General features: G+C 49.1%; 1 protein-coding gene across 1 annotated transcript in view; it reads left to right on the top strand.

Moving 5' to 3' along the window:
* Nucleotides 1–17,060, top strand: part of LOC132397498 (uncharacterized) — a 33,141-nt gene extending 16,081 nt beyond the window's left edge. The window contains exons 2-6 of the mRNA XM_059976327.1: nt 2,704–3,120; nt 4,427–4,798; nt 7,888–8,247; nt 9,202–9,255; nt 15,659–17,060. Coding sequence (XP_059832310.1) covers nt 2,704–3,120; nt 4,427–4,798; nt 7,888–8,247; nt 9,202–9,255; nt 15,659–15,855 — 1,400 coding nt within the window. The 3' untranslated portion in view covers nt 15,856–17,060. The remainder of the gene's footprint in view (nt 1–2,703; nt 3,121–4,426; nt 4,799–7,887; nt 8,248–9,201; nt 9,256–15,658) is intronic.
* The last annotated feature ends 10,188 nt before the right edge of the window (nt 17,061–27,248 follow it).

Consider the following 27,248-nt stretch of genomic DNA (forward strand, 5'->3'; position numbering starts at 1 on the left):
CCAGCCCTGAGACACCAGGCAAGTTCATCTGATTCCTAACAATTGGTTTACCAATCATTATAGAAAATCTCTCTAGTGCTTCCCACCCTCCCCTGTCCCTTACCTTTTTCCCAACCATGATTCCCCTCTCCCTGCCCCCTTCCCACTCTCAGTCTAGAGACCCATATCAGAATCAGGTTTATCATCACTCACATATGTCATGTAATGTGTTTTTTTGTGGCAGCAGTACAACATAATACATAAAATTACTACAGTACTGTGCAAAAGTCTTAAGCACCCTTGCTTTATATATGTGCCTAGACTTTTGCATAGTAATATATAACTACATTTATCTATTTATGTCTATCTATTATCTATCAATGTCTATTCCCCTCCTACTCTTCCCTGCCCACCCCTCTCCCTGTCTAGGAGAGGACACATGGTGAGTAGAACCGGCCTCGGCCACACAAGGGTCTTCACCCTTGTGTCATCTGCCTCAGAGCCCGAGGAGGAAGTGAGTGTGGGTTAAAGTTAAATTTGGGGAGGACTGGCGACAGGTTGGAGAGACACTGAGTCAGAATAAAACCTCCCAGCATGCAAGAGCTGGTTGGGGGAGTGGGGGTGGTTATTATCTGGAGTTGCACAGTCCACATTCTGGTAGTACATGGGCTGAAGTCTCTGGACAAGACTGGCTGCTGTCTGACTTGAGGGTCAGTTGTCAGTTAACGGACAATATCAGAAGTTGTGAAGCAATTCCTGGTCAAAGTTACTTAGAGGGACAGAGGTGGACATGAACTTCTCCAGCACTGTGGCTCCGATCTGTTTGTTACTCATTAAAGGTCAGTCTGTCTGTCTATTCATACAGCTTTTCAGACGTCTTCACATCTCTCTGTCTATCAGTCCATCTGCCCGTCTCTCCAACCCCCAGACTGTCTCTCAAATGCCCAGCCCACCTATCTGACCGTCTCTCCAACTCCCAGACCGTCTCTCCAATGTCCAGTCCATCTACCAGACCATCTATCCAACGTCCAGTCTATCTATCTGACCATCTCTCCATCCTTCAGTCCCTCTATCTGACGGTTTCTCTGTCCATCAATCTTTCTATCTGCCCATCCATCCATCAGTCTATCTGTCTATTTTCCCATCTCTCCAACCATAAGTCTGTCTACCTGACCACTTCTACATCCTTCAATCTGTCTGACCATCTCTCCAACTCTCTCTCCATCCATCTATGTGAACATTTGTCTATTAGAACACAGGACAGTACAAGACATGAACCAAACCCTATGGCACACAATATTTGTAACGAACACGATACCAGATTAAACTCAATCTCTCTTGCCTATGCATGACCCATCTCCCTCCATACCCTGCACATTCACATGTCTAAGCCACTTAAACACCACTGTCCTATTTGTCTTCACCACCCTTTCCTGATTCTGATATGGGTCTCTATTGGGACTAAGAGTAGGAAGGGGGTAGGGAGAGGGGAGTCATAGTTGAGGAAGGGAAGGGAGGGGAGGTACTGGGAGGCACCAGAGAGAATCAGAATCGGGTTTAATATCACTGGCATATATGGTGAAATTTGTTGTTATGTAGCAGCAGTACAATACAATATGTAATAAAATAATAAAAACTGAATTACAGTAAATATATAATTGTTAAATTAAATGAGTAGTACAAAAGTAGAAATAAAAAAGTAGTGAGGTAGTGAGGTTCATGGGCTCAATATTCATTCAAAATCAGATGGCAGAGGAAAAGAAGCTGTTCCTGACTTGCTGTGTGTGTGCCTTCAGGCTCCTGTACCTTCTCCCTGATGGTAGCAATGAGAACAAGGCATGTTCTGGGTAATAGGGGTCCTTAATGATGGACACCTCCTTTTTCAGACATCACGGCTTGAAGATGTCCTGGATACGACAGAGGCTAGTGCCCATGATGGAGCTGTCTGGGTTGACAACTTTCTGCAGCCTAGTCTCCCCCTCCCCCCAGCCCACCCTCACCCATACCAGACAGTGATGCAGTTAGTTGGAATGGTCTCCATGGTACATCTGTTAAAGTTTCTAGGTGTCTTTGGTATCTCCTGAAACTCTTAATGGAATATAGCCATCGTTGTAGCTGCATTAATATGTTGGACCCAGGATCGATCCTCAGAGATATTGACAACCAAGAACTTCAAATTGCTCACACTTTTCTGTAATCTGCAAGCCAATTGTTTAGAATCAAGTGACCTTGCCCTGGTATCTCAAGGCTGGGTGTGTCTGCACCTTGGCCACCAAACACCACCCCCCCCCCACGACCCCCTGTACTCCTTCTCTGCCACTTGTCCCACACCCCTCCCGGGGCACTCCACTCACACCATTCCCAACATCCTTTGTTCCCACCAGATTTACAAACTCACTCTCTGCTCCACGGTGACAAATACAGTAGAAAGTGATGGGTGCCTGGAATATGTTGCCTGGGGTGGTGGTAGAGACACTTCAGAGATGCTTAGATAAGCACATGAATTTGAGGAGATTTATAGAATATGGACATCGTGTAGGCAGAATCGATCAGTTCAGTGAGCCATTTGATTACTAATTTAATTGGTTCACCACTATTGGTTCATCAGGCCAAAGGGTCTGACCTTTTGCTTCTTGATCTTATACTCTAACGCTTTCAGATTTGAGATCTTCCTCATCACACTTCCTTACCCTTACCACAGTCTTCTTCCTCTTGCCCCTACAGGGTTCCTGGTTCAAGGAAGGATTCATCAGTCGCCAGCCTTGCTCAGGGTCCCAGCGGGGGCCAGCGTGGAACTCGGCTGCTTCTTTGACGAGCCGGCAGTAGCGCCGACCATGGCTGCTTTCCAGTGGGACCTCCCCAACGGGAGGCTCTACCACGTGCTGCCTGCCGGCAAGGTTGGGGGCAGAACCAACCGGCGTGTCCACCTCCGGGCAGAGCTGAAGGCGAGGAGCAGCAGTCTGAGCATCAGGAGGGTCTCCTCTGAGGACGGTGGGCTCTATGTGTGTGTTGTCCAGCTTCTGGAGCCATTGCCCATTGTCCAGATGAATGGAATAGCAACTCAACTTTGCATCATCCCAGGTATTGGCTGGGCACAGTCATATTCCACCTGGTTCTACATGGGACTCCCGCCTGGGGCAGGTTGGGTGGTTCTTGGGAGTATCCAACACACAAACACGGCATTCATCCCAACTAGTGCAAGCTAAGATGTCCATCCAAGATAGAAGATACAATACTGTGCAAAAGTTTTAAGCATACAGTACATTATTGCCAGGGTGCCCAAGACTTGTGCACAATACTGTATTCGTCAACATGGAGCAGAGAGTGAGTTTGTAAATCTGGTGTGAGCAAAGGATGTTGGGAATGGCGATCGTACTGCGTCACGGGAGGGGTGTGGGACAGGTGGCAAAGGAGTGCCGGGGGCAGGGGTGGCATGGATGCAGGTACACCCAGCCCTGAGAAACCAGGCAAGGTTTGATTCCAAACAATTGGCTTCTTCATCATTACAGTATGTCTCTCTGGTGCTTCCCACTCGCTTCCCCTCTCCTGTTCCCAACCATGATTCCCCTCTCCCTGCCCCCTTCCCACTCTCAGTCCACAATAGAAACCCAGATCAGAATCGGGTTTATCATCACTCACACATATCATGAAATTTGTTTTGTTTTTGTGGCAGTAACGTGTTAAGCAGCCTCCTTATGCAGCACCTTATGAAAGGCCTTTTGAAGAACCAAGTACACAATATCCATTGATTCTCTTTTGTCTAGCCTGTTAGTTATTGCCTCAAAGAATTCCAACATTGAGGAAACCATTCTGACCTTGGCTTGTTTTATCATGTGCCTCCAAATACCCTGAGACCTCATCCTCATCGACTCCATCATCTTCCCAGCTACTGAGGTCAGGCTAACCACAATTTCGCTTTTTTGCCCCCTCACTCCTTGAAGAGTGGAGTGACACCTGCAATTTTCCAGTTTTCCAGAAACTTCTGATTCTTGATAGATTATTACTAATGCTCCACAATCTCCCCAGCCACCTTTTTCAGAACTAGGGGTGCAGTCCATCTGGCCCAGGTGACTTATCTACCTTCAGATCTTTCAGCTTCCCAAGCACCTTCTCACTAGTAATAGCAACAGGATTTACTTCTGCCCCCTGACACTTCAACCCTCTGGCATACTGCTAGTGTTTTCCACATTGAAGACAGATGCAAGATACTTTAGTTGGTCGGTCATTTCCTTGTCCTCCATTACTACCTCTCCAGTGCCATTTTCCCACAGACCCATATCTACTCTCTACTCTCTTTTGCTCATTATGAAACATGAAGTGAAACGTGGCACTTGTGTCAAGTCAAATCAGCGAGGATTGTGCAAGGGCAGCCCGCAAGTGTTACCAGGCTTCTGATGCCAAAGTAGCATCCCACAACTTACACAGTCTTGTGTCCTTTCCTATCCAGAATCCACTCCAGTCCCGGGAAGAGTTTCCCAGTCCCCTGCCTCCCTCTCGGTGAGGGAAGGAGAGGCCGTTACACTGACGTGTATCTTACAGACAACGGCGACCGAAGTGGAGGGGATATCGTTCATTTGGACGTGGGGAACTTCTTCAACCACCTGCTCCACAGTGCCCGGCATCAGCAGCAGGTGGCAGTGTGCCCCGGTTCCCGAGCCAGGAGTCCTTATCAAAGCTGATTTGCAAACTAAATCATCCGAGTTCGGCATCACCCGGGCTTCTCTGAATCACAGTGGGACTTATAAGTGTGATGTTGCAATCACCAAATCTCTGGCAAGGGTAATTTTACATGGAAATGGATCGACATTACTGGTGGAAGGTAGGTAAAGTTACATTTCATTTACTTTACTCTTCTTTCTGCGTGTACTCAGTGACTTCTTTCTTCCAATCTTTCGTGATACAGGGAGGAGTAAGCCCTTCCGACAATCCCAATTAACCCAATCACAGGACGCTTTACAATGACCAATTAACCTACCCGGTATGTCTTTGGACTGTGGGAGGAAACTAATGCACGCTGGGAAAACCCACGCATTCCACGGGGAGGGCAACGAGACTCCTTAAGTACCTCCTGAACCTATTTAAGTGCCCATTTATGCTGCCCATCCTCTTCAAGGTTTGATGTGTTGTGCATTCAGAGATGCTCTTCTGCAAACCTCTGTGTATTCTGAAGTTACTGTCACCTTCCTGTCAGTTTGAACCAGTCCGGCTAGTCTTCTCTATCCTTTCTCATTAACAAGGCATTTTTGTCCACACAAATGCTGCTCACTGGATGTCTTTTCTTGTTTTCGCAACATTCTTGGTAAACTTTGGAACTGCTGTGCCTGAAAAATTGCGGGAGATCAGCTGTTTCTGAGATACTCAATCCACCCCATCTGGCACCAACACTCATTCTACGATGAAAGTACAATTTCCAGAACTTCCGTGCACTTAGATCACATTTCTTCCTCATTCTGATGTTTGGTCTGAACAACAACTTGACTATGCCTGCGTGCTTTTAGGCATCGAGATGTTGTTACGTGATTGGCTGATTAGATGTTTGCATTAACAAATAGGTGTGCCTAATAAAGTGGCCACTGGATGTATGTGTGGTCTAATCTTCGTCAGCCTGTGCTTTCCAGAATCAGAATCAGGTTTATTATCTCTGACACACAGCATGTTGTGAAGTGTGTGTTCTGTGGCAGCAGTACAGTGCAAGATATAAAAAAATTACTGTGTTACAGTAAGAGATATGGAAAATAAGTAGTGACAAGATCATGAGGTAGTGTTCATAGTTTTATGGACCATTCACAAATCTGGTGGCTGAGGAGAAGAAGCTGTTCCTAAAACGTTAGGTCTATGTCTTCCTCCTCCTTGATGGCAGCAAGGAGAAGAGGGCGGGTCCTGGGCAGTGGGGCTCCATAATGATGGATGCCGCCTCTTTTTTAAGGCGTCACTCTTTGAAGATGTCGTCCTTGCCGGGGTGGGCTGAGTTTGCAGCCCATTGCTGCGTATTCTGATCCTGTGCATTGGAGCCTCCAAAGTGCACAACAATGCAGCCAGTCAGAACTCTCTCCATGGTACATCTGTAGAAATTTCCTCAGTCTTTGGCGACACACCAAACCTCCTCAAACTCCAAATGGAATATAGCCAATGACATGCCTTCTCCATAATTACATCAATATGTTGGGCCCAGGATAGATTTTCAGAGATGTTGATACCTAAGGAATGTAATGATGAGGTTGTATAAGGCATTGGTGAGGCCGAATTTGGAGTATTGTGTGCAGTTTTGGTAACCGAATTACAGGAAGGATATTAATAAGATTGAAAGAGTGCAGAGAAGGTTTACAAGGATGTTGCCGGGACTTGAAAAATTGAGTTACAGAGAAAGGTTGAATAGGTTAGGACTTTATTCCCTGGAGCGTAGGAGAGTAAAGGGAGATTTGATAGAGGTATATAAAATTATGATGGGTATAGATACAGTGAGTGCAAACAGGCTTTTTCCACTGAGGCTAGGGGAGAAAAAAACCAGAGGACATGGATTAAGGATGAAGGGGGAAACTTTTAAAGGGAACATTAGGGGGAGCTTCTTCACACAGAGAGTGGTGGGAGTGTGGAATGAGCTGCCAGATGAAGTGGTAAATGGGAGCTCACTTTTGACATTTACGAAAAACTTGGACAGGTATATGGATGAGAGGGGTTTGGAGGGATATGGCCCAGGTGCAGGTCAGTGGGACTAGGCAGAAAAATGGTTCGGCACAGCCAAGAAGGGCCAAAAGGCCTGTTTCTGTGCTGTAATGTTCTATGGTTCTATGGTTCTAAGGACTTGAAATTGCTCACTCTTTCCACTTCTGACCCCTTGACTCCCCCTTCCTGAAGTCCACAAGCAATTCCTTGATCTTACTGAATGCTGAGTGAAAAGCTGTTGTTGCGACACCACTCAACAAGCTGATTTACCTCGGTCCTCTACACCTCCTTGTCACCACCTGAGATTCTGCCGACAACAGTGTGTCATTGGCAAATTTTATAGATGGCATTTGAACTGTGCCTAGCTGCACAGTCAGGAGTGCAGATTGAGCCATGCAGCGGAAAAGAGAGAGAGAGCGGAATCTTGAACAACATGCACGGAAGTTCTGGAAATGCTCAGCTGGTCAGGTAGAGAAAGTGTCGGAATGAAATGATCTGTACGGATTGCATGCAAAACCAAGTTTCTCCAAGGAGAAAGCAATAACGAGTTGCAGAATAGAGTGTAACAGCTACAGAGAAAGGGCAGTGCAGTAAACAATAAGGTGCAAGGGTCAGAAAGATAGATTGTGAGATCACAACACTGTTATACAGGAGGTCCATTCAGTAGTCTTATAACAATGGGATTCAAGCTGCCCTTGAGCCTGCTGGTACGTGATATCAGACTTTTGTATCTTCTGCCCAATGGGAGGAGGGTGTAAAGAGGACGTCTGGGGTGAGTGAGGTCTTTGAATATGTTGGCTGCGTTACCAAGGCAGCGAGAAGTATAGACAGAGTCCGTGGAGAGGTGGCTGGTTTGTGTGATGCACTGAGGTGTGTTCAGAACTCTCTGCCGTTTCTCGTGGTCCCTGGGACCTGGACAGAGCATCATACAGCACCGAATCAGGCCACAGGGGCCTCCGATGTTGCTATTGCCCTATGGGCACCATTTTGCATTGATCCCGTCCTCTAGCAGCAGGCCTCTACCCTGGACACTGAAGGTCTGGTCCAGGTACGTAGGGAGTTTCACATTTATTCACCGCTCTCTGGGTGGGAAAGTGGGTCTCCTCGATGCCGAGCTGGGTCCTCTATCTGGTTAACATGGTTCAATCAATGTGGGCCTTCTACACCTGGAATTCGTCTTTCATTCCCTCACCTAACCATTCCCAGCTGTGGCCATCTATCTGAGCTCCGCGTCTCTTTGCCCAGAGTCGCCGCTGACGGTCTCCCAGCTGCCCTCCCTCATCACAGCGCTGGAAGGAGAAGACGCTAGGCTGACCTGCAGCCTCCAACGAGCGGTCGCCGATGTGAGGAACCTCAGCTTCACCTGGGTCAGCGAGAGGGCTGAGGTGTCCTGCACCGTCGCGGTCCCCGGACGGGAGTCGAACCGGTGCAGCAGTTGGGATGGAAGGCTTTCCGTCACGGCTCACGGCTGGAATAAATCCTCGGTCCTGACCATCAAGGAAGTTTCTGTCCCGGACAATGGTACCTACAGGTGCGGGGTTACACTCCTCGATCCCCCCGGAAATGAGACGGTTTATGGAAATGGCTCTGTGCTGTTGGTCCTCGGTGAGTGCTTCTGCTATTTTACTGATCAAAGCGCTCTCGGCTCCCCCCACTATTACTCCCGCATCACTCGCTGCTCCTCTCTGTCCAGCCAGTACCCCACCTTGGGTTCTCAGCCTCCCTGACAGGTGGAGCTCAAATGCACGCGATGGGTCTTTTCCCATCGCCAGGGTCAGAGAGTCTCACATCAGGGGGTCAGACCACTCGGCCCATCACGTTTTGTGCTGATCGGTGGGCACCCGTTGTTTTGATCCCATCTTTAGCGCTTGGCCCGTTGCTTTCTGCGCCTGAGTGTCTAGACACCCCTTCAACCCTGGAGGTGGCCATGCTTCCACTGCTCTCTTCAGTGGCGTGTTGTCGGAACTCATTGTGCTCTGGGTGAGAAACGGCCAGCTCAGACAGAGAGGGGAAGGGGTGCAGAGAGAAGAGATAGAGAGGTGGAGATACAGATCAATAGATAGAGAAATAGAGAGGGAGACAGATAGAAAAGTATGGAGAGGGTGGAATGAGGGAGAGACAGACAGACACAGAAATAGAGACGTAGAAAGGAGAGGAGAGATAGAAAAATGATAGTGAGGGAGAGAGTGAATGAGGGAGAGGGAAGAGGGAGTGGAGAAGAAAAGAAGGAGAGAGAGGAAAATATAAGGCGGGTGAGTGGGGAAGGGGAAGATGAGAGAAATGGAGGGGGGAGGAGAAAGGGAGGGAGAAAGAGAGATGGCAATGAGGAGAAGAGAAGGGAAAGTGGAGAGAGTGAGAGAGACCAACAGAGGAAGGTGGAGGAAGAAAGAAAGATGGAGAGGGGAAAAACAGAGAGACAGAGATGATAAAAGAAGGAAGAAACATAGAGATGAAAAGAAGAGAGAGGGAGAATGAGACAGAGGCAGTCTGTCTGAGTGCAGTCTGAGCAAGCTGCAAATAAGTGCAATATAAGATCATCTTCCCCCTCTGATCTCTCAGGTGAATTGGAATCTCCAGGGACCAATAAGTCTGAAGATCTTCGGCTGCTGCCTGGTGAGTTCTTGCAGCCTTTCGGGAGGGAGTGAACCAGAATGGATTCAGGGTGAACTGCTGCCAGATTACAAGCATTCTGTTTATAAATCCCTGTACAATTCAGGAAACACTATCCTGAAGTCGTTCATGAATCCTGATCATTGGGGAAGGACCAGGGTCAAATTCAAGAGATACTGTTATTCAATGCCACACACGTGTGCAGCTAAATGAAAACAACATGCCTCTGTTATTTACTGATAAGCCCCTTTGGCTTCTCAAACAGAACCACCCAACAATCTCCTAATTTAATCCTATTGTAATCATGGGACAATGTCCAATGGCTATGTAACTGGTAGGTCTTTGTATTGTGGGAGCATATGGAGGAGACCACGTGGTCACATGGAGAGCATACAAACTCCTTACAGGCAGTGAACCCTGTATTGTAACATGTTCTGCTAGCCACTACACTACCGAGCCACCCTACTGCACATGTAGGTACAATCCATTGAAAAGTAATACTGGGATAAGGGGTTAGTTTGGTGGCCTTTCTAGTTCCACTCTACAGAAAACGATAAGATAGGGTCTTTTAAGAGACTTTTAGATAGCTACATGGAGCTTAGTAAAATAGAGGGCAATGGGTAAGCCTAGTAATTTCTAAGGCAGGGACATGCTCGGCACAGCTTTGTGGGCCAAAGGGCCTGTATTGTGCTGTAGGTTTTCTATGTTTCTATGTAGGAGTAGAGAGCCCTGGCCTCCACATTCGCCTGTGGCAATGAACAGTCAGTGCCTGGGCCTCCACATCCGCCTGTGACAATGAACAGTCAGTGCCCGGGCCTCCACATCTGCCTGTGACAATGAACAGTCAGTGCCCTGGTCTCCACAGCCGCCTGTGGCAATGAACAGTCAGTACCCTGGTCTCCACATCCGCCTGTGACAATGAACAGTCAGTACCCTGGCCTCCACAGCCGCCTGTGACAATGAACAGTCAGTGCCCTGGTCTCCACATCCGCCTGTAGCAATGAACAGCCAGTGCCCTGGTCTCCACATCCGACTGTGACAATGAACAGCCAGAGCCCGGGCCTCCACAGCCGCCTGTGGCAATGAACAGTCAGTGCCCTGGTCTCCACATCCGCCTGTGACAATGAACAGTCAGTGCCCTGGTCTCCACATCCGCCTGTGACAATGAACAGTCAGTGCCCGGGCCTCCACATCCACCTGTGACAATGAACAGTCAGTGCCCTGGTCTCCACAGCCGCCTGTGACAATGAACAGCCAGTGCCCTGGTCTCCACATCCGCCTGTGACAATGAACAGTCAGTGCCCGGGCCTCCACATCCGCCTGTGACAATGAACAGTCAGTGCCCTGGTCTCCACAGCCGCCTGTGACAATGAACAGTCAGTGCCCTGGTCTCCACATCCGCCTGTGACAATGAACAGCCAGTGCCCTGGTCTCCACATCCGCCTGTGGCAATGAACAGTCAGTGCCCTGGTCTCCACATCCGCCTGTAGCAATGAACAGCCAGTGCCCTGGTCTCCACATCTGACTGTGACAATGAACAGCCAGAGCCCGGGCCTCCACAGCCGCCTGTGGCAATGAACAGTCAGTGCCCTGGTCTCCACAGCCGCCTGTGACAATGATCAGTCAGTGCCCTGGTCTCCACATCCGCCTGTGGCAATGAACAGTCAGTGCCTGGGTCTCCACATCCGCCTGTGGCAATGAACAGCCAGAGCCCTGGTCTCCATATCCGCCTGTGACAATGAACAGTCAGTGCCCTGGTCTCCACAGCCGCCTGTGACAATGAACAGTCAGTGCCTGGGCCTCCACATCCGCCTGTGGCAATGATCAGTCAGTGCCCTGGTCTCCACATCCGCCTGTGGCAATGAACAGTCAGTGCCCTGGTCTCCACATCCGCCTGTGGCAATGAACAGTCAGTGCCCTTGTCTCCACATCCACCTGTGGCAATGAACAGTCAGTGCCCTGGTCTCCACATCCGCCTGTGGCAATGGAACAGTCCGTGCCTGGGTCTCCACATCCGCCTGTGACAATGAACAGCCAGTACCCTGGTCTCCACATCCGCCTGTGGCAATGAACAGTCAGTGCCCTGGTCTCCACATCCGCCTGTAGCAATGAACAGCCATTGCCCTGGTCTCCACATCCGACTGTGACAATGAACAGCCAGAGCCCGGGCCTCCACAGCCGCCTGTGGCAATGAACAGTCAGTGCCCTGGTCTCCACATCCGCCTGTGGCAATGAACAGCCCGTGCCTGGGTCTCCACATCCACCTGTGACAATGAACAGTCAGTGCCCTGGTCTCCACCTCCGCCTGTGACAATGAACAGTCAGTACCCTGGTCTCCACATCCGCCTGTGGCAATGAACATTGAGTGCTTGGGCCTCCACATCCGCCTGTGGCAATGAACAGCCAGTGCCCTGGTCTCCACAGCCGCCTGTGACAATGAACAGTCAGTGCCTGGGTCTCCACATCCGCCTGTGACAATGAATAGTCAGTGCCCTGGTCAGCACATCCGCCTGTGGCAATGAACAGTCAGTGCCCTGGTCTCCACATCTCCCTGTGGCAATGAACAGTCAGTGCCCTGGTCTCCACATCCGCCTGTGGCAATGAACAGTCAGTACCCTGGTCTCCACAGTCGCCTGTGGCAATGAACAGCCAGAGCCCTGGTCTCCACATCCGCCTGTGACAATGAACAGTCAGTGCCCTGGTCTCCACATCCGCCTGTGGCAGTGAACAGCCAGAGCACTGGCCTCCACATCCACCTGTGACAATGAACAGTCAGTGCCCGGGCCTCCACATCCGCCTGTGACAATGAACAGTCAGTGCCCTGGTCTCCACATCCGCCTGTAGCAATGAACAGCCAGTGCCCTGGTCTCCACATCCGACTGTGACAATGAACAGCCAGAGCCCGGGCCTCCACAGCCACCTGTGGCAATGAACAGTCAGTGCCCTGGTCTCCACAGCCGCCTGTGACAATGATCAGTCAGTGCCCTGGTCTCCACATCCGCCTGTGGCAATGAACAGTCAGTGCCTGGGTCTCCACATCCGCCTGTGGCAATGAACAGCCAGAGCCCTGGTCTCCATATCCGCCTGTGACAATGAACAGTCAGTGCCCTGGTCTCCACAGTCGCCTGTGGCAATGATCAGTCAGTGCCCTGGTCTCCTCATCCGCCTGTGGCAATGAACAGTCAGTGCCCTGGCCTCCACATCCGCCTGTGGCAATGAACAGCCAGAGCCCTGGTCTCCACATCCGCCTGTGACAATGAACAGTCAGTGCCCTGGTCTCCACATCCGCCTGTGGCAATGAACAGCCAGTGCCCTGGTCTCCACATCCGCCTGTGACAATGAACAGTCAGTGCCCTGGTCTCCACCTCCGCCTGTGACAATGAACTGTCCGTGCCCTGGTCTCCACATCCACCTGTGACAATGAACAGTCAGTGCCTGGGTCTCCACATCCACCTGTGACAATGAACAGTCAGTGCCCTGGTCTCCACCTCCGCCTGTGACAATGAACTGTCCGTGCCCTGGTCTCCACATCCACCTGTGACAATGAACAGTCAGTGCCCTGGCCTCCACATCCGCCTGTGACAATGAACTGTCCGTGCCCTGGTCTCCACATCTGCCTGTGGCAATGGAACAGTCCGTGCCTGGGTCTCCACATCCGCCTGTGACAATGAACAGTCAGTGCCCTGGCCTCCACATCTGCATGTGGCAATGGAACAGTCTGTGCCTGGGTCTCCACATCCGCCTGTGACAATGAACAGTCAGTGCCCGGGCCTCCACATCCGCCTGTGGCAATGAACAGCCAGTGCCCTGGTCTCCACATCCGCCTGTGGCAATGAACAGCCAGTGCCCTGGTCTCCACATCCGCCTGTGGCAATGAACAGTCAGTGCCTGGGCCTCCACATCCGCCTGTGGCAATGAACAGCCAGAGCCCTGGTCTCCACATCCGCCTGTGACAATGAACAGTCAGTGCCTGGGTCTCCACATCCGCCTGTGACAATGAACAGCCAGTGTCTGGGCCTCCACATCCGCCTGCGGCAATGAACAGCCAGAGCCCTGGTCTCCATATCCGCCTGTGACAATGAACAGTCAGTGCCCTGGCCTCCACATCCGCCTGTGACAATGAACAGTCAGTGCCCGGGCCTCCACATCCGCCTGTGACAATGAACAGTCAGTGCCCTGGCCTCCACATCCGCCTGTGACAATGAGCAGTCAGTGCCTGGGTCTCCACATCCGCCTGTGACAATGAACAGCCAGTGCCTGTGTCTCCACATCCGCCTGTGGCAATGAACAGCCAGTGCCTGTGTCTCCACATCCACCTGTGACAATGATCAGCCAGTGCCTGTGTCTGCACATCCGCCTGTTGCAATGAACAGCCAGAGCCCTGGTCTCCACATCCGCCTGTGGCAATGATCAGTCAGTGCCCTGGTCTCCTCATCCGCCTGTGACAATGAACAGTCAGTGCCCTGGCCTCCACATCCGCCTGTGACAATGAACAGTCAGTGCCCTGGTCTCCACAGTCGCCTGTGGCAATGAACAGCCAGTACCTGGGCCTCCACATCCGCCTGTGACAATGAACAGTCAGTGCCCTGGTCTCCACATCCGCCTGTGACAATGAACAGTCAGTGCCCTGGCCTCCACATCCGCCTGTGACAATGAACAGTCAGTGCCCTGGTCTCCACATCCGCCTGTGATAATGATCAGTCAGTGCCCTGGTCTCCTCATCCGCCTGTGGCAATGAACAGTCAGTGCCCTGGTCTCCACATCCGCCTGTGACAATGAACAGTCAGTGCCCTGGTCTCCACATCCGCCTGTGATAATGATCAGTCAGTGCCCTGGTCTCCTCATCCGCCTGTGGCAATGAACAGTCAGTGCCCTGGTCTCCACTTCCACCTGTGGCACTGAACAGCACAGATTCACCAATCTGCATTAGTCCCAGATGAAACCAACTGCTTCTCTCCCTCCCCATCCCCCTGTACAGATCCCCAACTGACCTGCCATCTTGCTGCTTTCATCCTTAATCTGATTTTATTGGGGGAGAGAGAGCTTGAGGCATGTCGAATGATCAGGTGAATGATGAGCCTTTGTGGGGCTGCAGGTCACGGTCTTTACTGGAGGCTTTGCTCTTGCTTGCTGGGTTGGTCTGCTGTCATGAGTGGAGGTGGGGGGGGATGGTTATTGCTTTGCTGCTGGTGTGTGGGAGGGGGCAGCTGGGGGGTTCCAACGTTTAACTGTCACTCGTTCTTTGGGGTACTCCTCTGTTTTCATGGATCTCTGTGAAGAGCAAGAATTTCAGGTTGTTCATTGTATACATTCCTCTGATATTAAATGGAACAATTAAACTACTGCTTTGCACGGCTTATAAAGACATTGCACTGGGCTTGCTTTCCTCAATGGTCACCTGACATGGGAAGTTCCCAAAAAACAATAAAATGGAAACTTAATGTATTACCAGTCAGGGAAATGACTGCATCATCAGATTATACCCATGAGGGAGAACTTGGCAGTGGGAGAGGGAAACAAATACCAGGGAACATAGATTCTTTGTGTGTGTGTGTGTGAGAGAGGGGGAGAGAGAACACGACAGAAAAGAGAGACAGAGAGAGAACAGAACAGAAAGGGAAGAGAGAGAGAGAGAGAGAGAGAGAGAGAGAGAGAGAGAGAGAGAGAGAGAGAGAGAGAGAGAGAATATCAGGCAGCAGAATAACAGATCAACTTTATTAATGCGGACTTCATTCCAAATCTATTTATATTCCCACATTTTCACCCACCCGATTAGTATGGTTACCACGGATATTTATCCGTCAATGTCTGCCACAGTCCTTCCTTCCACCGTATTCCCTGTTTCTCAGTCACTCTCGCATTTCCCCCTTTCTCTTATCCCTCTCTATCTCACTGTCTCCTTTCCTTTCTCTCTCTCTCATTCTCTTTTTATTTCTTTCTCTTCCTCTCCTTCTTTCTCTCACCTCTCTAATTCTCCCACATTCTCTTTCTCTCTCTTATTCTCCCTTTCTTTGTCACATCCTCTCAATTTCCCTCCCTCCTCCACTCTGATTCCTTTTGACCCTCTCTCTGTCCCTGCCCATCTCCACCCTTTCAGCTCTCTCTCATTTGCCTCTCCCTTTCATCTCTCTCTCTCCTCTCTCTCTCTCTCCCTCCCTCCCTCTCTCTCTCCCTGGCTAGGTTTCTCATATCACAGCCAAGTCTGCAGGCCATCAGCGGCTGCCATTGGTTACAAACTCCCTGTATGGTCAGTTCTAGCACTGTGATTGGCTAGCAGACGGGTAAGTCAGGATTGGCAGGGGAAGGTGTCCCAAGGTGGGGCAAGGAGATGGTTGTTGAGCAGGTCTGATAGTAGGGGCAGTGGTGACAACTCTGTGTGTCTCTCTCCCCCTCCCCTGACCCACAGTAAACACAGACTGGGAGACGCCGAAGAGACGGATGGAGCCCTGGTTCTTCAGCTCACTGTTGTGCACGGTCGTGCTGAGCCTCAGCGCAGGACTCGTCTTCTCCTACTGCACTGCGAGGAGGAATCCTGCGACGGACCCAGCCAGAGGCCAGGAACACCGTAGCAATACGGACACTTCCTCAGAATCAGTTCTGTAACGCCAAGACAGCACAGAAATGGCTTCTGGCCCATTGAGTCCATGTCGACCCTAGAACCAGACATTTATACAGATCCTATACTAATCCAGTTCCCCTCACATTCCTGATAATTGAGCTGCCACCAGATTCCACCCCTCAACCCCTCTCAATATGTTGTACAGGGAGCTTCACTCTGTGTCTGATACTGGGAATGTGTGATGGGACAGTGTGGAGGGAACTTCGCTCTGTGACTGACCCTGGGAGTGTGTGATGGGACAGTGTAGAGGGAGATTCACTCTCTGTCTGACCCCGGGAGTGTGTGATGGGACAGTGTGGAGGGAGATTCACTCTCTGTCTGACCCCGGGAGTGTGTGATGGGACGGTGCAGTGAGAAGTTTACCCTGGTCCCACTTCCTTTTCTCTGTTCTAAGAGTGAGTGGTAGAGTTGTATTCTGTGAGTTTAATGTTGTTCACCCAGGAATACTCCCAATGAGTGGAGGCTCTTGGGAAAGAGGAGAGCTAAAACAGGGAGACCACTCAGGGTTTTGGAATTTGCATCAGCATCAGACCATTATTATTGTCATATGTACTGAGTCACAGTGAAAATCTTGGCTTGCATCCTGTTCGTACAGATTGTACAGATCATTCACCTACAGTGCATCGAGGTAGAACAAGGTAAAACAATAACAATGTGTTATAAATTACTTGAAACATGCAGTGTACAATAAAGGGCAAGATCACAATGAGGCACATTGTGAGGCCAAGGGATCAGTTTATTGCTCAGTCAAGGGTCTGATAACAGGGGGATGGAAGCTGGTGGTACAGACTTTAAGGGTTTGTACCTTCTGACTGATGGAAGAGGGGAGAAGAGAGAATGTCTGGGGGAAGTGCATCTACCCGTCCTCATAGCCCGTTAGAGCAATCCCTAACATTTCCCCGAATCACTTTCCATAGACCACAGACATAGGAACAGAATTAGGCCATTCACTCCTTCGAGTCTGCCCCGCCATTCCATCATGGCTGATTTATTATCCCTCTCAACTCCATTTCTTCTCCCTATAAACTTTAACACTCAGACTAACCAGGAACCTATCAACTTCCATTTTAAATATACCCAATCACTTGGCCTCTACATTCCACAGATTCACCACCCTCTGGCTAAAGAAATTCCTCCTCATCTCTGTTCTGACAGATGTCCTTGTATTCTGAGGCTGTGCCCTGTCATCTGAAACCCCCCCCCACTGTAGGAAACATCCTCTCCATGTCCACTCTATCAAGGCCTTTCAATAGTCAGTCGGTTTCAATGAGATCCCCCCTCCCCCCCCTCATCCTTCTAAACGTCAGAGAGTACAGGCCCAGAGCCACTAAACGCTCCTCGTACATTAACCCTTTCATTCCTGGAATCATTCTCGTAAACCTTCTCTGGATCCTCTCCGGTGCTAGCACCTCCTGTCTGAAATCAGGGGCTGAAAACTGCGGCCTGACCAAAGCCTTGCAAAGCCTCAGCGTCCCAGATACGTCCCAATGACGTGTGGGGTCGGAGGGTTAATTGTCCCCCTGTGTATGGGTGAGGGGTGGAATCGGGGGGGAGCAGTTGGTGGGTACATGGGGAGTACAGAGATGGGGAATGCTGTTGATATATGAGCCGGTACAGATTCGATGGGCTGAATGACCTTCTTTTCTGTTGTAGGGGAATAGGTTTACTGGTGACTCAGTCTACGGAGCGCTGACGGGCTTGAGGAAACATTGGTTTGCAGGGACGTTCGGATAAGGACAGGGTGATTGGGAATGATGGGAGACAGAATGGATTCGGTGTCCCCCCCCCCTCGGCTGTTCTGATTTCCTCCTACTTCCCAACGGGGTCGGGGGTTAATTGGCCAATGTAGTTTTCTCCCAACTCCTAGAATAGGTGAGGGGTAGAATTTGAGGAGAGTTGATGGGAATGTGGAGCAGAGATGAGCAGGAATTTCTTCAGCCAGAAGGTGGTGAATCTGTGGAATTCATTGCCACGGACCACTGTGGAGGTCAAGTCAGTGGGTGTTCTTGAAGTGTTCTTGATTAGTCAGTGTGTCAAAGGTTATAAGGAGAATGGGGTTGAGAGGGATGTGTATGAATGGAGGTGCAGACTCAATGGGCTGAATGGCTTAATTCTGCTCCTATATCTTAGGGTGTTATGGTGGCTATGGCCTGGATTGTTTTAGGTCGGGTATTTGCAGCAGGATATCCTTCTGGAACAGAAGAACTCAGCTCCCCTGGTTAGTCAGTAGCTGTATTTAAAGTGGCAGTTGATTAGTCAGGGTTACGGGAGAGGAAGCAGGAGAGCCTGGTTGAGAGAGAAAGTAAGTTAGCCATGATGGAGCAGACCTGATGTCCCAAGTGGCCAAATTATGTTCCTTTGTCTTACAGTCTTAAGCACACAAGAGATTCTTCAGATGCTGGAAGGCCAGAGCAACATACAAAATGCTGAAGTTCTCTTCTTGGGGCCAGAAGCACTGACAGTCCATTCCCCTCCATGGATGCTGCTTGACCTGCTGAGTTCCTCCAGCAACTTTGTGTTTAGCTCTGATGCTCTTCTGGATTGGTAACAATGGGTGGCCCATGGTCAGCATGGGCTCAATGGGCCAAAGGGCCTGTTTCTGAGCTCTGAGGCCCTATAACTCAACCACAGAGGTTTCAATAAGGAAACAGAGATGAACATCAACCACTTCCTTTTTCAAGAAAACTTCCTCAACCCGTCTCTCAGTTTCCTGACCTGTTACACCGCATCTTGTGACTATACTGGGTCAAGGATTCATAGCACTGCCTTAAGCAAACAGCCGCTGCTCCTTTAATGGCTCGGTCTAATGCATTCTTGCTGCCAGTATCATTACACACCTTCAAATCTCTACATTTCTATAATACAGCACCCTCTTTTCCTTCCCTCCCACCTTCTATTCTGATGTCTTCCCCCTTCCTTTACAGTCTCAAAGAAGGCCATTAGGCCAAAATGTTGATTGTTCATTCATCAACAAAGATGCTGCCCGACCTCCTGAGTTCCGCTAGCATTCTGTGTGTGTTGCTCTGCACTTCTGCAAAATGGTTTGTGTTTAAGTTTTAACCCTTTGCTCTTTGGTGGATTCAGAATCAGGTTTACTGTCACTGATGTGCACCCAGTCGTCACCTCCTGCCCCTAATAAAGTGACCAGTGAGTGTCTGTTCATGGTCTTCTGCTGCTGTGGTCCATTCAGAATCAGGTTTATCATCACCAACAAGTGCCGTGAGACTTGTTCAAAGTGTTGCACGTTCAGAGATGCTCTCCAGCACACCACTGATTAATGTGAGTTGCTGTCGATTTCCTGTCAGCTTGAACCAGTCTGACCTCTCTCATTAAAACAGCGCTTTTGGCCTCAGAACTGTCACTTATATCTGGATATCTGTTTGCTTCTCACTCCATTCCTGTAAACTCTAGACTCTGCTGTGCATGAAAATGCCAGGAGATCAGCAGTTTCTGAGATACTCAAACCACACCCCCCCATCCAGCACCAACCATCATTCCACAATCTTCCACATTCTGATGTTTGGTCTGAACAACGGCTGAACCTCTTGGCCACGTCTGCATACTTTTACGCATTGAGTTGCTGCCACATGATTGGCTGATTAGATATTTGCATTAGCGAGCAGGCATACTAATAAAGTGGCCACTGGGTGTATGTGTGAAATCTGCTGTTTTGTGGCAGCAGTACAGTGTAGTATATAAAATATTACCACAAGTTAATAAGAAATATATTAAAAATAAAACTGTGGTACAAAAAGAGCAAACTAACAAGGAAGTGTCTGTGTGTCCATGCATCTGACTGCAGAGCAGAAGATTAACACACACAAAGTGCTGAGTGAACTCAACAGGTCAGGCAGCAACTATGGAGAGGAAGAAACTGCCAACGTTTTGAGTTGAGACCCTTCATCAGGACTCGGGCAGAGAGGAAGAAGCTGTTCCTAATACCTTGAGTGTGGATCTTCAGGCTCCTGTACCTCCTCCCTGATGGTTGTAGTACAAAGAGGGCAAGTTCTGGGTTGTGAAGATAGTCTAGACTGTGGGGAGATTGTCTGGACTATTGAAACCCCCAGGAAGGAAGCTGATGAGCTTGAAAGCAGAACAGGAGTGGCCCTGGTGGGTTTATAAAGAATGTTGGAGCCTTTTGAATGCTGAATCAATGGCAATTCACATTAGCTGGGTGGCGGAGTTTTGCTAAACAGTACAAGAGGAGGCCATTTGTCCCGTTTCGTCCATGCCAGTCGCTCAGTCACCCGTCACCCTCCTCTCCCACCCCCACCAGCAGCCCCACAACTGATCCCCCTGTTCAGATCGATAATAATTTGTCTATCATGTGTACATCAAAACATACTGAACTGTTCTGTACAAACCTCTTGGGCACTCCAGCTGTACTGGGTATATGTGCTGAAGACTTTTGCACAGTACTGCAGAAATTTTATGTATTGTACTGTACAATACTGTACTGCTGCCACAAAATAAAACAAATTTCATGACATGTGTGAGTGATGATAAACCTGGTTCTCATCTGGGTCTCTGTTGTGGACTGAGAGTGGGAAGGGGACAGGGAGCGGAGAAACATAGCTGAGAAAGGGGGGAAGGGAAGGGGGAGGGAGCACAAAGCACCAGAGACACATTCTGCAATGATCAATAGACCAGTTGTATGGAATCAAATGATTTTGCCTGGTGTCTCAGGGCCGGGTATGTCTGCACCTGCATTCACCCTCCCACCCTGGTACTCCTTCCCTGCCACCTGTCCCACATCCCCCCCACGACACTCCGCTCTCGCCATTCCTGATTAAGGCTCTCTGCTTGAAACACCGACTGTTGACTCTTTTCCACAGATGCTGCCCGGCCTGCTGAGCTCCTCCAGCATTTTGTACGAGTTACATCTGTAGATTTTGCCATTCCTTTGCTCTCACCAGATTTAGAAAACTCGTTCTCCGCTCCACGTTACCAAATGCAGGACTGTGCACAAGACAGACCCTCTAGCTATGTGCATGTGTCTGAGTGAAATGCATTATGATATTGTCTGCACCCCTTGAGAGTGGTAACCGTAAGTGATGACTTTGTTGGATCCTGTTGCTTCTTGATTCTTCAAGAGTCAAGAATGAGGTGTAAAACTTGTTGCATAAGACTGTTTTATTAAGTGTCGCAAGAACAAAGGAAAGAACAAGAAGAGAGAACAGGGTGAGCAAAGACTATTGTTTTTAAGTTTAACGTGTTGGGACATCTTAAAGTTTGAACAATTTCTGCTGCTGTGCTGAAGAAGTGAGGGTAACAACAAGCCATTTTGGAGACTGGGAAGTGGATTTCCGTTGCACACGGATACTGGAATGGGATCCCCTTCAATTCTTTATGTACTGCAGCCGATTAACTGCTCCACCCTCCGGGTGGAGGGGGAGCCCACACAGTCACAAGGAGAGGGTGCAAACTCCACACCGGAGTTCAGAATCAAACTTGAAGCAAGGCCACGGGACTAACTTTCCAAATTCCAGGTATGGCAGATATTCTTTTATTTAAGTAGTTTGATTTATTGCGGTACAGTGCTGAACAGACCCTTCCGGCCCAGCAACCCCCGATTTAACCCTAGCCTAGTCACAGGACAACTCACAATGACCGATTCACCTACTCACCGGTACGCCTTTGGACTGTGGGAGGATACCAGAGCACCCGGAGGAAACCCCCAGCATTCCTTGGAGAGGACACAGACTCCTTACAGAAGACACCGGGATTGAACTCCAAACTCTGACGAGAAATGCTTCCAAGGAGAGGGAGATGGCCGATATAAAGAGGCGGGAAGGAGGGATGGGAGGCATCATTTTAAGGTGATTGGAGGAAAGTATAAGGGGGGATGTTAGGGGCAGGGTTTTTACACAGAATGGTGGGTGCATAATAGGGCTGCACTAACCGCTACACTATGTTTCAAAGGTACACTTAATGTCAGAGAAATGTATACAATATACATCCTGAAATGCTTTTTCTTCGCAACCGTCCACAAAAAGAATGAACGACAGTTAGATGTTAGATCCCCCAAAGCCCCCCCCCAGCTCCCCCACCCACACACAAACAGCAGCAAGGCAACAACCGCACCCACCAGCAAAAAAAAGTATCAGCAACCCCCACCAAGCACTCCAGCGTGCAGCAAAGCATCAATAAAGACACAGACTTGCAGCACCCCAAAGACTACTCGTTCACCGGAATTCGACAAACCACAGGCTCTCTCCCTCCCTAATAAGGGAGAAAGAGGTGTCTCCATTTCACGGGGAAAGGGGAGACATAACAAACAACTCGCTGATTTATGATGTTAAGAGTCCTTTGCCTCAGTTTTTCCGAGCTCTGTGCCCAAAGAACCCGGGTCTCTGGCCACACAGCCGTCTCCCACACCGCCAGTAGGAAGAGGATGGGGGAGGTTTCGAGGCAGCCAGGGGCAATCAGAGGTCTCCTAGTAACACATTAAGAGGATGGACAGTTAACAGATTTCCAGTTGTTTGATTTCTGTTACCTCCTTAAGGAAATTAAAATAATTCGAAGGAGAGATTGGATAGGCTCACTGGAATATTGAAGGCTGAGGGGTGACCTTAACAAACAGGGGTTCCCAGCCCTTTTTTTAAGCCATGAGTCCCTTCAATTTTGTGAGGATTGTTATAGAGGATTTTAAAACTTACAATTAGAGACATAAGAGCAGAATTAGGCCATTTGGCCCATCGAGTCTGTTCCAGCACTGTGAGTGATTTATTATCCCTCTCAATGCCATTCTTCTGCCTTCTTATCAAATTGATGTCATTACTAATCAATAACATACTCCCAATGACTTGCCCTTTACAGCCCCCTGTGGCAAAGATATACACAGATTAATCACCCTTTGGCTAAAGAAATTCCTCTTTATTTCTGTTTTAGAGGGATGTCCTTATTTTCCGAGGCTGCACTGTCTGATTGTAGATTCACTCACCACTGGAAACATCTTCCCCACATTGATTTGATCTAGGCTTTTCAACATTCGAAAGTTTCAAAAAAGATCCCCTCCCTCATTCTTCTAAATCCAGCCAGTACAGGCTCAGAGCCACTAAAAGCTCCTCATACTTTAACCCTTTCCATCCCAGGGTCATTCTCATGAATTTCAAGCAGCAGACACAAAACGCTGGTGGAGCGCAGCAGGCCAGGCAGCATCGTCCCACCAGCATTTTGTGTGTGTTGCTTGAATTTCCAGCATCTGCAGATTTCCTCATGTTTACATTCTCATGAACTTCCTCTGGATCCTCTCCAGTGCTAGCACAGTACTTTCTCAGAAAAGGGGCCCAAAACTCCTCACAATACTCCAAGCGAGGTCTGACAGAGACATGGGAGCTAGATTCAAGGTGAGAGGGGAGAAATTCAGAAGAGATCTGAGGGGTGTTCTTCACGCAGAGCTGACAAGGTGAGGTGGTGCAGGCAGCTATAGCGTACTGTGCACATATATACAGCTAGGGTGCCTGAGACTTCTGCACGGTTCTGTCAACGTGGAGCAGAGAGCGAGTTTGGTGGAAGCAAAGGGTGTTGAGAATGGTGACGGTGGAGTGCTGCAGGAGGGGTGATGGACAGGTGGTGTGCTGGGGTGGGGGGAGAGGGGGAGGCATGGGTGCAGACACACCCAGCCCTGACACACCAGACAAGGTCATTTGACTCCAGCCAACTGGTTTAATGATCATGACAGCATGTCTCTCTGGTGCTTCTCATTCCTCCCCCTCTTCCCAATCCTGATTCTCCTCCCACTCTCAGTACACAATAGAGACCCATATCAGTATCAGGTTTATCATCAGTGCAGTACATGTCGTCAGGATGTCTGACCGTCGACTACCAAAACAGCTGCTGTATGGAGAGCTGAGCCAGGGCAAGCGCTCCGTTGGAGGGCAGAAGAAACGTTTCAAAGACTGCCTCAAAGACCTCAACATCTATCCCAGTAGCTGGGACTCGCTTGCTCTGGACCGCCCAACCTGGTGGAGCAGGACCACTAAAGGAGCACATGCAGCAGAAATCAGACGCACCGCAGAGGCTCGGAGGAAACGCGCCGTGCGCAAGGCTCGAGCTACCTCCACTCCCACATGTGGGCGAGCTGTCAGGGCCCGGATTGGCCTCACCAGTCACCCCCAGACCCACAGTCACAAACCCTCCACATGACAGAAGTCGTGGTCGTCTTCGACTCTGAAGGACGAACAACAGCAACATAAAATTACCACAGTATTGTGCAAAAGCCTAAGGCAACCTTGCTTTATAAATGTGTGCCTAAGAGTTTTGTACAATTGCAGTGTCTCAAAGGCGCTTGGATAGGAAAGGTGTCAGGGAATACGAATGTAATCTTGGCAGTTTAATTGATGTAGACAGAATCACAGTTGACATGGACGAAGTGGACCGAAGAGGGTCACGTTTGAAATCCATGACTTGATGTGTAAGCGTGCTGACTGTAGACCCAGAGCTGTTGTACAAGGTGTAGGTGTGGGAAACCATGTATACCTGTCTGGACACGCCCCTCTGCTGACTGCTGCTGTGGTTCCTCCCACAGACCCCTGGATAAAGGTGATTGTGTCACTGCTCCTCCCACAGTCCAGGGCAGTCATCCAGTATGGACACGGATCCACTTTATTGTTAATAAAAGCCTTTCAGTATTTACCCTACTTCCAGTCTTTCGGAGTTATTGATAGTGCATCAATAGGTGAGGCCATGTTTGGAATATTCCTCTCATTTGAGGTCTCCCTGCTGTAGGAAAGATTCCGCAAAGCTGGAAAGAGATTTACGAGGGTGCTGCTGAGACCCAAGGCTCTGAGTTGTGGAGAGAGGTTGAGCAGACTAGGGCGTTACTTACTGCAGAGTAGGAGAATGAGGGGTGGCCTTTTATAGAGGTTTATAAAATCACGGGGAGCATGGACAGGGTGAACGCATGCAGTCGTTTCCCCAGGGATGGAGAATCAGGAACGAGAGGACATACCGTAGATTTGATAGCATCTTTTTCACCCAGCAGGTGGTCAGTACATGAAACAAGCTGCCGGGGAAGAGGTTGAGGCAGATACAACAACATTTGGAAGACGGGTACATGCATAAGGAAGGTTTAGAGAGATATGGGCCTAAAGCTGACAAATGGACTGGGTTAGTTGGCAATCTTAGTCAGCACGGACTTGTTGGGCTGAATGGACTGTTCTGTCCTGTTGGACTCTATGACTAGAATTCTCTGTATGACTCTAGCTGCAGCCAGCTTCAGGGGTGAAGCAGCCTCTGTGAAACTGTTAAATAATTCATGCAGACACCAGACTCAGAACTCTGATCTGAAAGGAGAGCAACACCAGCATGTGTGGCTGGCTGTTTTAACTCTGAGTGTGTAGCCTTTGCTCAACATCGGACCCTGAAGTAATTCATCTGCCATGAAATTCTGCTGCTCTGCTTTTTACAGACGCTGGTTGGTCAGTGGCAGGTTCACTGTTAGCCAAAGGGTCAGGAGTTCCTGTCCCACTCTGGGCTTTGAGAACCAATGTCCAGGACAGCATGGCCCCACACATACACACTGACCCTCACTCGAGGTCGGGTCCCACATACACACTGACCCTCACTCGAGGTCGGGTCCCACATACACACTCACCTTCACCAGGTCTCACACACACAGAATAACACTCACTGAGGTACAGTCTCTCTCTCTCTCTCTCTCTCTCACACACACACACACACTAACAAACCGACTGTCACTAGGAGACAGACTCTCTCTCTCTCACATGCACATAGATGGTCTCAGGGGAAAGCCCCCTCCCACACACACACACACACACACACACACACACACACACACACACACAGAAACGGACTGTCACTAGGAGACAGTCTCTCTCTCTCTCTCTCTCTCTCTCTATTTATCTCTCTATATCTCTATCTATACTGTATCTCTCTATATCTCGCAATACTGTATATCTCTATCTCTCTATATCCTCTCTCTATATCTGTCTCTCTATATCTCTCAACTATTTCCCTACAACCATCAGGCTTCTGAACCAGCGTGGATAACTTCACTCACCCCAACAATGAATTGATTTCACGAACTCCACACTCACTTTCAAGGAATTTACAACTATGTTCTCCGTATTATTTCCCTTCTTTTGCATCGTGGTTGCTGGTCAGTCTTTGGCAATAATTCTCAAAAATATTATTGCTTTCTTTGTTCCCAATATCTGCCAGAAAATGAATCTGAGGGCATACCCCTACTCTGCAAAAGTCTTAGGCTCATATATCTTGCAGTGTACTCTGGTGATTCTATGTATTGCACTGTATTGTTGCACAAAATAAAAAGATATTTCATGACATACGTGAGTGATGATAAACTTGATTCTGATCTGGGTTTCTATTGTGGACTGAGAGTGGGAAGGGGGCAGGGAGAGGGGAATCATGGCTGGGAAAAGGGGAAGGGAGAGGGAAGCACCAGAGAGACATTCTGTAATGATCAATAAACCAATTGTTTGGAATCAAATGACCTTGCCTGGTGTCTCAGGGCTGGGTGTCTCTGCACCCTCATCACCCCTATCCATGACACTCCTTCGCGGCCACCTGTCCCACACCCCTCCCACCCTCACCATTCCCAACATCCTTTGCTCCTGCCAGATTTACAAACTCACTCTCTGCTCCACATTCACTAGTACAGCACTGTGCAAAAGTCCTAGGCCCCCTAGCTTTATATACAGCGGCATGCAAAAGCTTGGGCACCTCTGGACAAAATTTCTGTTACTGTGAATGGTTAAGTGAGTAGAAGATGAACTGATCTCCAAAAGTCATAAAGTTAAAGATGAAACATTCTTTTCAACATTTTAAGCAAGATTAGTGTATTATTTTTGTTTTGTACAATTTTAGAGTGCAAAAAAAGGATCACCGTGCAAAAGTTTGGGCATCCCAAGAGATTTGAGCTCTCAGATAACTTTTACCAAGGTCTCAGACCTTAATTAGCTTGTTAGGGCTATGGCTTGTTCACAGTCATTGTTAGGAAAGGCCAGGTGATGCAAATTTCAAAGCTTTATAAATACCCTGACTCCTCAAACCTTGTCCCAACAATCCGCAGCCATGGGCTCCTCTAAGCAGCTGCCTAGCACTCTAAAAATTAAAATAAATGATGCCCACAAAGCGGGAGAAGGCTATAAGAAGATAGCAAAGCGTTTTCAGGTAGCCGTTTCCTCAGTCTGTAATGTAATTAAGAAATGGCAGTTAACAGGAACGGTGGAGGTCAAGTTGAGGTCAGGAAGACCAAGAAGACTTTCTGAGAGAACTGCTTGTAGGATTGCTAGAAAGGCAAATCAAAACCCCCGTTTGGCTGCAAAAGACCTTCAGGAAGATTTAGCAGACTCTGGAGTGGTGGTGCACTGTTCTACTGTGCAGCGACACC

The sequence above is a fragment of the Hypanus sabinus genome, chromosome 7 (assembly GCF_030144855.1).
Source record: "Hypanus sabinus isolate sHypSab1 chromosome 7, sHypSab1.hap1, whole genome shotgun sequence".
Classification (NCBI taxonomy): domain Eukaryota; kingdom Metazoa; phylum Chordata; class Chondrichthyes; order Myliobatiformes; family Dasyatidae; genus Hypanus; species Hypanus sabinus.